Raw genomic sequence first — 11,087 nt, 5'->3', positions numbered from 1 at the left:
CTGCAGATGGAGGGAAATACTCCTTTTATTATAAAAATACTAAAATGTTGCAAAGTAAGGCTGAATCTATCATATTAATTTAAATGCCATAGAAAGCCACGGGCTAGTGCAACATAAACAGTGAACATACCAATGAAGCATATATATTAGTGAAACAATGGCAGAGTTGTTACTATCATTTCATCAGTGTGCCTTTTTAGAATAGCAAGACATTCTATGCAACATTAAAAGGAGCCACTAAACTGAAAAGGCTCTGCACGAAGACTAACTAAAAAGCCATAAAGTTCCGAACCCCAACTGACCCATCACATTCTATTTCAGATACTAATTTCTGGCAATGGCATGCTGTTATATAAAGTTCATCTTATGTATTCTTTCCCTTTTTTCCTGGTATTCATATATGATTGTTGAAGCCATTGTTAAAAAAGCAATAATGAGCCTAATTTGGGGATTTTATTTTCATTAAGAATTAGTTTAGATTCCAAAACTAAAAAGATAAATCCCCAAAACACTCTTCAACAAACATTTTCCATCATATTTACAAAGTGGAAGAGAGAAAATACATTAAATAGAGTAAGAATGCTAAGACTGGCACTTTTAATTCTTTAGAGGTTAAAGAAGGTCAAGCTTATCATGTTATTTTAATTAAGGGAAAATATGCTTAACATTTAAAACAGCATAATCAAGGTGATTCAGTTTTGCAGTTGAAAACTGATTCAGTTTTTGTAGTCTATTTAAGAAATATCTGGTTTTTACTCCTAGGTGGAAAAAACGTAGACATGATCCCTGAGAGAACTAGTTTTTCTCACAGTAAATTCTCCTAGTCATGAGAAGATGCAACACATGTAGAGCAATGCTGAGGTTGGTATGAACTGAAAGTTAAATGAAAATCACTGATCAGCAACTAACAAAACAAATACACACACATGTATATATATTCTAAAAGTCTAGCATTCCTTCAAATAAAGGTCTGGCCGTTTTCCCCTTCCATACCTAAAAGAAAGTCAATCTATCAGAATATCAAGATGACAGGTACCACATATAGAGAGGCTCCTTTTTTTTTTTTCCCACTGAAGTCCTTACAAAGATGTTCCTTTAATTCTTACCAGCCAACCTTCATAAAACAATATTAACTCAACATTTTCAAGCTAAGCATAAAATAAAAGAGACCATGGAGCTTCAGGTGTCCTATCCAGCAAAAGATCATGGAAGATGAAATAAAGGCTAGATATCATTATTTCTGTGAAATAAACGTAAACAAAAATCCACACTGTCCAGTTAAATTACATACTCTCTCCACTCACATTATCTTTAGTCAAAAATAATTTCAGACCATTTATTGTGATTTATGCCATAATTATGAAATCACTATGGGGCATTCAAAACCAAATTACACAATTGCATTCAAGTAGTACATAATGACTAGACCATGGAATGTGAATAATTCAAAATTGTATATATCAGCTGATAAAGATTCAACTAGAAATATGTGCCGTTACCAATCTTGACGGGTTTTACTCTTATTGAGGTAACTACCAGAAAGAATGGAAATAAATTACCCAATCAAGGGCCTTAAAAAGAGACACCACTGTAAAAGAAGACTCTAGCCACAATACATTTTTCCTAGACTTAGAGAAGTAAGTCAGAATTTTCTAACTGTTAGGTACCTAATACTTTCTCAAATCTGTTATATATATTTTCTAAAATAAAAAAGCAAAACAAAAAACTACTAGGAGATAAAAATCATTATTCTAAAAAGAACCTTTCAATTAAAAACTTAGAAAAGAGTTACAAAATGTCCATATTGTAGAAAACAAAATATTAAAAAATTGGTATTTAAAAGAAAGACCAAATAATTAGAATATTAAATTTAAGAATATGGGCATATATCAATGGAACTTTATTGTTTAATAAATATAAAGTTTTATTAACAATGTTCACTGTTTCTAAATAATGTCATTTGTCTTTTCAAATTCCAAAGTATATTCTTTTAAAAAGTTTTCTACTAATAAAGTGTTCTAAGGTATACATAAGCCTTTTGGAATGGGGAATTGAATATAATAGATGTTTTGATGAACAAGTTCAAGTCTCAGCTTTACCACACTTGAATTAGCACTTCACTTTGTCTGATTTATTTTTTACCATTAATCTGCTTTCAGTTCTGAGAGTTGAGTGCTTCCTATTTCCTAGGTAATCTTTCCTTCCATTGTGTAAGTATTGTTGAACACAGAAAACTACTCCAAGCATTTATTTAAGATTAAATAAGATCTTCAAATGCATTATAATTGTAGAGACCTTTTAAAATCAAAAGCAATCTAAAAAAGACATCTATTTTTTAGAAATAAATCCCACTGAATACACCCTTGTATTCAGTACACCCTTGAAATAGATTTGCCACTTGCCTAAGTAGAGCTGGCATGCTATTAAACTGACTACCACCAGAGGACAGCATTACTTTATGCGATATGAATGCATCCAAGTACAGAGAACAGAGATGCTCTCAAAATATGATATACTTACAGCAGTTAAGAAGGAAATTGATATTAACCTTGTGGCTGACTTCTTAAAAGTCATTATCAAAACAGCTGATTTTATAGTCTTAGTGATTAATGAATTAGGTCTCATCTCAATTGCCCTGGGCACTCAGTCTAAAACAGTTTCTTGCATATGGCCACTCTGACAAACGACCGTGTTATTTTCCTCTCAGTACATAGTACTAATCTGAATTTTTTATTTATTTACTTATTATCTACCTCCACATAGAATGTAAGTTTCCTAAGATCTTGCTCACAGATACATCCCACAAATGGGCACAAAATTGGTACTCATTTAATACCTATTGAATTAATGAATGATTTGCCTCATAAATGCAACTAACTTCTAGAGTAAGAACCTGGTCAAAATTCTAAAGCATGTTCTAAAGCTAAAGTTCTTACCCTTGGGCCACAGACCCTAGTGAAACCTTACAAAATACAGATTTTAGTGCCCGTGGAAGCTTTTCTGGAGAGAGATGATTTGCACCAAATTATTAAAGGACTGAATCGCAAGAAGCACTGCTTTCTAGATCCAACTGCCAGGTCACCCTCTCGCGACTCCATTTCAAATATGAGGCCTCATCCTGGATGCAATGAGCTGACCAATGGAGATACTGAGTGGACACCATGTCATCAGTTCACATGAGAGCAGGCAAATGCATAAAAAGAAACCATGTAATTTTAACTTGGTACAGTTGTGGGGCGGGTGGTATCGGAAACAATAACTGCAAATAACAGCACAGATTCCAGGAATCAGCACATAGAGAAGTTTTCACAGATGACGTGAGCAAGTTACTTTATCAATAAATTAAATTATCTGGTCTTAGAAAATAACTCACACCTTTACAATTTTCAAGAATATTTTCTCTCCTTGCTGCTCAGTGGCTACATTTTCTTATCCACTAGTTCATACCTCATGTGGGGTCTCCTCAGATCTAGGCTACTGACAACTACCTTGGGGAAAGAATAAGCTGACCAGACATTTAAATCATGTTCTTGTCAATGATTCTCTTTTTCTTGGCTCTTTCTTGATAATTCCTTGTGTGGTTACAGTGAGCCAATACGCCCTCACAAGTCAGGTTCATGCTTCTGACCTGATCATCTGGTGGCTACCCTAGAAGCTTTGAAGCCACATCTCTAGTCTTAAATCATTTGGGAATAAATGTTAAGTTCTGCTTCTGATGAACATTAAGGCTGTTGCCTGAAATACTGTTTAGGTAGGAAACAAGAAATCATAATGGGTCAACGTCCTAAACTCTGTAGAAAACATAGATGATAATAGCCAAGGTTTTCCTATTGACATCACACCACCATTTCCCGTTACTGACTGCCCTTTTCTTCTTGGAGAATATGGCTTGTCTTCCTGGATTTATGTCATATACTTTCTTCTCAAAAGTCTACCCAGAAACTGAAGCATGTTCCTCTGTCTGGATCTGAAGTTTTTGTTTTTTTTTAAATTTAAAATAGTTTCTTCTTGATTTTACATTCTTTTTTTTTAACATTTTTACTGCAGTATAATTGCTTTCCAATGGTGTGTTAGTTTCTGCTTTATAACAAAGTGAATCAACTATACATATACATATATCCCCATATCTCCTCCCTCTTGCGTCTCCCTCCCACCCTCCTATCCCACCCCTCTAGGTGGTCACAAAGCACCGAGCTGATCTCCCTGCTTCCCACTAGCTATCTATTTTACATTTGGTAGTATATATAAGTCCATGCCAGTCTCTCACTTTGTCCCAGCTTACCCTTCCCCCTCCCCGTGTCAAGTTCATTCTCCCATTCTCTATGTCTGCGTCTTTATTCCTGCCCTGCCCCTAGGTTCTTCAGAACCATTTTATTTTTTTTAAGATTCCACATATATGTGTTAGCATACGGTATTTGTTCTTCTCTTTCTGACTCACTGCACTCTGTATGACAGACTCTAGGTCCATCCACCTCACTACAAATAACTCAATTTCGTTTCTTTTTATGGCTGAGTAATAGTCCATTATATATATGTGCCACATTTTTTTTATCCATTCATCTGTCAATGGACACTTAGGTTGCTTCCATGTCTATTGTAAATAGAGCTGCAATGAACACTGTGGTACATGACTCTTTCTGAATTATGGTTTTCTCAGGGTATATGCCCAGTAGTGGTATTGCTGGGTTGTATGGTAGTTCTATTTTTAGTTTTTTAAGGAACGTCCATACTGTTCTCCATAGTGGCTATATCAATTTACATTCCCACCAACAGTGCAAGAGGGTTCCCTTTTCTCCACACCCTCTCCAGCATTTATTGTTTGTAGATTTTTGATGATGACCATTCTGACTGGTGTGAGGCGATACCTCATTGTAGTTTTGATTTGCATTTCTCTAATGATTAGTGATGTTGAGCATCGTTTCATGTGTTTGTTGGCAATTGGTATATCTTCTTTGGAGAAATATCTATTTAGATTTTCTGCCCATTTTTGGATTGGGTTGTTTGTTTTTTTGATGTTGAGCTGCATGAGCTGCTTGTAAATTTTGGAGATTAATCCTTTGTCAGTTGCTTCATTTGCAAATATTTTCTCCCATTCTGAGGGTTGTCTTTTGGTCTTGTTTATGGTTTCCTTTGCTCTGCAAAAGCTTTTAAGTTTCATTAGATACCACTTGTTTATTTTTGTTTTAATTTCCATTTCTCTAGGAGGTGGGTCATAAAGGATCTTGCTGTGATTTATGTCATAGAGCGTTCTGCCTATGTTTTCCTATAAGAGTTTGATAGTGTCTGGCCTTATATTTAGGTCTTTAATCCATTCTGAGTTTATTTTTGTGTATGGTGTTAGGGAGTGTTCTAATTTCATTCTTTTACATGTAGCTGTCCAGTTTTCCCAGCACCACTTATTGAAGAGGCTGTCTTTTCTCCATTGTACATCCTTGCCTCCTTTATCAAAAATAAGGTGACCATACATGTGTGGGTTTCTTGGATCTGAAGTTCTTATCTGTCCCTACAATGACTCACTGGCTCATCCACTGGTTGAGGGACCGCTGGTACCTGCCAGACCCCACCCACTTAGGACTCCAGAACCTAGCCTCTCCTCGTCTCGTTGATGAGTATATAGAAAATATCTTTCATGACGTCTAAACTTTAGTTCATTGACAAAGGATTTTTCCCCTTAAAACTTATACTTGAAATGTAATTTCATTTCTCTAGGTCTCTTGATTATAAAAATGAGAAACTGTTTGGTTAGGCAATTAAGTTTAGATCAGAGAGCAAGACCATGTAACTACTCTAACTAAGAACCTGCAGACCCATCCTCACCTTCAATTTCTTCCTCTCCATCCATGTGCAATTAGTTCCTCAAGTCTGAAATGACTTTTAAAATCTCCCCACCCTCTCATGCTGGCTTATTTCATAACTTCTTGCCTCCACCATGGCTAAGAGCCTTTTAACTGACTTCTAGCATAAGACCCTCCTCTATCCAATCTGCCATCCAAACTTCCCCCATCATAATATGGCCATGCCCTTTTCCTCTTAAATCTCAGCAATGGTTCTCCACTGTCTGAGGCATTAAGTCCACACAGCTTTTAAAATTTGGTTCCAACCTATTTCTACTCTCCTCTCAGTCTCATCCTCCATCAGCCTTCCTTACCAGGCAGCCTGTACTTTAGGAGGAAGGAAGGAAAGGGGGGAGGAAGGGAGGGAGGGAAGGAGGGAATGGAGATTTTCTGCAATCTGAGAAACCCAGGAAGCAACATAAGTCTCAAACTGCTGCTGAATTAACTTTCTTAAGATTCAGTCTGATTATACCATTTCTTGGCTTAAAACCCACAGCATGCTTTCTTGTGCTAAGAAAAATCATGTCCAATTTATTTATATTTTAACATGCTACTAAAGGCCCTTGGAGATTGGGCACCTAGCCTATCTCAGTTCCCATTAATATATTCACACTCTCTATGTGCAGGGGTTACTACTCAAACTAACCCATTCTTTTCTTGCTCCACATTGTCGCTCAACCTCTTCTTCTCTCTGACCCACATTCCCTTGCCAAATCATACTCATCTTTGAGAACTACTGCAAATGTATCCTTACCCACGAAGACTTCCTGATCTTCAGCTAGAAGTGCATACTCCAGTCTCTGAACTCCATACTGCTAATCCTATAATACCTTGCTTTAGACCAGTGATTCTCAATCCTGGTTGCTCCTTAGAATTGGCTTAAAGGCATTTTAAAAATCCTGGTGGGCTTCCCTGGTGGCGCAAGTGGTTGAGAGTCCGCCTCCTGATGCAGGGGACACGGGTTCGTGCCCCGGTCCGGGAAGATCCCACGTGCCGCGGAGCGGCTGGGCCTGTGAGCCATGGCCGCTGAGCCTGCATGGAGCCTGTGCTCCGTAACGGGAGAGGCCACAGCAGTGAGAGGCCCACGTACCACAAAAAAAAAAAAAAAATCCTGGTAACCAGACCCTACCACTCAGAAAGTACAACTTAAGTGTTGGCATATTTTTAAAACTCCCCAGATGATTGTGATATGAAGCCAGGGTGAGAACCACTATGTAAAAGTCACTGGTGTACTTACTATCTTCTCTAATGGAACGAAAGGGCCTTGACTTATCTTCATAATCATCATATTACCAAACACACAATAACTGTTCAGTAAATGATGGAAAGGGGGAAAAAAAGAGAAACAGAGAAACAAAGGAAAAAAGATGACTTCACAATACTTAAAAACTCAGTAACTAAACTTAAAGGAAGCCTTGTTCTCCTAAATTCCTGGAAGAAATGATGAGGGCGCTATCATTTGTATCACCTGCCTTAAAAAAAAATTCTCCACTACAGTAAAAAAAGGTAAGGCAAAATCTCATTACTAATGAAGGAGCCACTTTATCTTGGGGGAAGAGACTATTCTCCATCACTTGGAAATCATACATTTACCCCATGAGGTACTATTCTAGGAAACATGAGACTCTAAAATATCTGTTGTAGAATACATTCTAGTAATGAGATGGCGTGAGAGGGATCTCTGCCAATCAGAGGCAAGAAGAAAAGAAGGAAGTAGGAAACAAATTCTGAAAAAGAATTCTAAGCAGGTCTCTAGCTACCCATAAAAGGTGGAAGAAAGAAGAGAAGCATTAGATGCAATTTAGAAAAAGAAATCATGCTCACGTTTCTTAATCACAGACTAAGAGGATATAAGGAGTGCAATAATAAGCCTGTAGGAATGTCAGAATAACCCTGATTAGAGACAAGACAAAATGTTGTGTGTTTTAAAAGAGTTTTTAACTAGTGAAGAGTTAGGGAAGTTCTGAGGATTTCTGTAACCCATCTGGAATAAAGCTTCACTGAAATCATGGATTGCTATCCATTTTTCTAAATAACTGCTTTATTCAGATATAATTCACACATCATTAAATTCACCTTTTTAAAGTGTACAATTTAGTGGTTTTTAATATATTCAAAGAGTTTTGCAGCCCTCACCGCTACTTAACTTCAAAACATTTTCTTCACTCCATAAAGAAACCATATAACCTATCAGCAGTCACTCCCATCTTCCTCAAAGCTGCCGGAGGCAATCACTGTCTATTTTCTGTCTCTATATATTTGCTTATTCTGGATATTTCATGTAAATGGATCATATAATACGTGGCCTTTTATGTCTGGCTTGTGTCACTCAGCATCATGTTTTCAATTTCATTTTTTATATTGTTAACTGATAGTCCATTGTATGGATACACTACATTATGTAGTCAATTATTTAGTAATAATTTGTTGAGGTCTTGGGGATCTTAAGATAAAAAAGACCTTGTTTTTAAGAAATCCAAGAAGTTTCAAGAAGTGAGAGATAGATAAAGAGAATAACATATCAATGGCCAACTTAAGGAACTGACGGAACATAGGCTTCAGAATGGAAAATGAGGCTGGGAAAGACAGGCAGGAGCCAGACCAGGAAAGGCATGAAGGGCCTGGTGCCTTGCCAAGTGATCTAGATTTGACGCTCTATGCAAAAGAGAACCTCACTTCAGGAAGAGCCTTCCCACCATTTTCCTTTTTCTCATTTTCCAACACCTACAGATAAAAACCCAAACCATAAATACACACACTCACGCCCATCTCAGCTAAATAAATTACTACTCATTCTTCAAAGCCCCCTCCAAAAAGCATTCTCTGATCATCCTGTCAGTAAACACTCATTTTCTTTACAAGCTCTAACGGATTTTTCATACCTTTTTCATAGTATTTATCATACACTGATAAATGCTAAAACAACTGCAATTACCCCCACTGGAGTATGATCTACTTAAGGGCAAGGACAGTATCAGATATTTCTGAAATCCAAGCAGTGTAACTGTTGAATGAATACATGGAAAAATGTAATAGATTTGGTGGAAAGCAGGTCTCTTGGAGGATGCGAACACAGAAGAGTCAGTTTCAGTGAAGAGTGGTGTGAAGGTAAAAATACAGAACACTGATGGAAGAGGCACAAGCCTGGGAAGAGCACAGAAGAGAGGTGACTGGCAGCCGGAAGGGGAGAAGCAGATAGGGGTGATAATGGCAACTGAGCACTTGCCATGTGCCAGACAAAATAACTGTGCTTTATCACATTTAATTTTCTCAACAACCTATGAGGCATCTATTATTAGCCTCATTTTACAGGAAAAGAAACAAGCTTGAAGAAGGAAACGAACAGTGGCAGAAGTAGGATTCTACAACCTATGTTTAATTGCAAAGGCCATGTGCATTCTTATCTGCCACATGCCACCCACCTTTATAACTGTGCTTAGGATTGCACAAGCACATATATACTGTTGCTTTTATTTCTGACATAAAAATACACAAGTATGTAGCTGACTAATTATATCCTGAAATCCACCAAACTAAGTCATACTGACCATGAATAAATTCCACAGTCAAACTGGTTAAAATGGACATTTGATCATTACGCTTTAAAAAGAAATATCCACAAAAGTTTCCTCATCTTGCAGCCAGCAAATGAGCACTTATGTAAGGTTCCCTTTGGATAATGAGTAGATGAGTAAATGTTCCAAAATTTACTAATTTAAACAACTGTCTTTATTCACTCCAAGGCTGACTCAAAATTTGTCCTGAAATTGAGCGAAGCATTTTAAACACAGCGTTATAACTAAAGGCAAGGGCAAGAAAATGTTTAAATTCAACATTATTGTAACAGATAAGAATATTATTTTTCATAATATCTGTAATTAGCAGGAACTATTTAGATGAGGATTTTTCATAACACTCTCTCACTATAGTTTATCAATGTATACCATGTGTATTCAATGGCAATATAATTAGTAAGTGAAATACTGGTTTAGTGATACTATTGCTGTGGGTATTTAACAATTACTAACAGGAAAAAAAGAAAGCTTAACTCAAAAACTTGCCTTTCTATTTAAAATAGCAAATAAAGCCTTGTGTTACAAAACAAATACATAAGCGCAAGCAAGGTTGGTGTATCATCTACTCAATAAAAAAGTGCCCCCAAATCTATGTCAGTTGAAGCAAAAAAGTTGCAGCAGGCAAAAGAGCTCCTCAATTATTTCTTGCTTTTCAGAGCTAATGTAAATGACATCAAATACTTTTGGACAACTTTTACCAATTATAATTTCTATGTTGAAAAGTTTGTTTTTAAAAAACACAAAATGGTGCTAAATCTTTGAAATTACAGTCAACGGAGCTATTTCTGCCTGCCTACACTTGAGAACTCACCACATGTTCAACACTTTCTGGCAGCTAAACACAAAAAAAAATACAAGGAAAAAGAGAGAGAGAGAAAGAGAGATCATCAGAAACTGCCCACATTGAAATTATCACATTGTTTTTCAAGCTTAATTTTTTTCCAAGCAGAATTATTATAATTTACTTTAACAAAAAAAAGTAACTTAAAACTAATATTAATACATGCAGCATACAAAATTAATAGTTTATTCTTATGTTTACAGAAAAAATGAGCATCTATAGTATAGCAATAACTTTCATGCATCAACATTCCTAAAAATAAAAATATGCTGTTAACTCTAAATAAGAATTTGAGCATAGTTCTTAAATAACTATTTTTGTATTATTAAAACATCTACTGAAATAGCTCTATTTTAAACTTAGTGATTAAAAAAATTAAATATACCACTTGTTTTGCATGCATCTATTCCTTGAAAAAAATTTCCTTAAATAACTGTAATGACTATAAATCTCAAACATGCACAGTTTAAGAAAGAAAAGTTACTAAATCAGGAAAAACCAATACATACTTGGTTTCATCCATCACTTCTACTTCCGTAGGGGCTGTGATAGGTGCATTTGAACGTCCTGCAGTAGGATCATCTGTGTTTAATTCTCCATTTGTAGAACTTACAACCTGCAAAAAAGAAAAAATACACACACACACACACACACACACACACAAAGTAATAGGTTATACAATGATAAACATAAAGTATTTAAATTAGAAAGTTAATATGAGGAACACAAAACAATTAGTATGCAGTTGTTCATAACTGAATATACTAATAGGTCTACATTTTATTAAAGATAAGGTCACTCATTATTTGCTTTGCAACTTACTTCCTTTTCATCTTG

General features: G+C 36.0%; 1 protein-coding gene across 10 annotated transcripts in view; it reads right to left on the bottom strand.

Annotated features, from left to right (window-relative positions):
• Window positions 1–11,087, bottom strand: part of CSNK1G3 (casein kinase 1 gamma 3) — a 308,727-nt gene that overhangs the window by 182,580 nt on the left and 115,060 nt on the right. For 8 of the 10 annotated variants that reach the window (XM_089909241.1, XM_089909242.1, XM_089909233.1 and 5 more), the window contains 2 exons: window positions 10,760–10,866; window positions 10,221–10,244 (listed from right to left, as the gene is read on the bottom strand). In XM_089909241.1, coding sequence (XP_089765367.1) covers window positions 10,221–10,244; window positions 10,760–10,866 — 131 coding nt within the window. Of the gene's footprint in view, window positions 1–10,220; window positions 10,245–10,734; window positions 10,867–11,087 lie in introns of all 10 variants that reach the window. The other 2 variants (XM_089909234.1, XM_089909240.1) reach the window with 2 other exon arrangements.

This window comes from Delphinapterus leucas, chromosome 3 (genome assembly GCF_059928025.1).
Source record: "Delphinapterus leucas isolate spDelLeu-1000000601 "Yukka" chromosome 3, BTC_Dleu_Yukka2, whole genome shotgun sequence".
Classification (NCBI taxonomy): Eukaryota; Metazoa; Chordata; class Mammalia; order Artiodactyla; family Monodontidae; genus Delphinapterus; species Delphinapterus leucas.
Note: the sequence above shows the minus strand (reverse complement) of the source record. Positions and strands in the feature narration are given on the sequence as shown.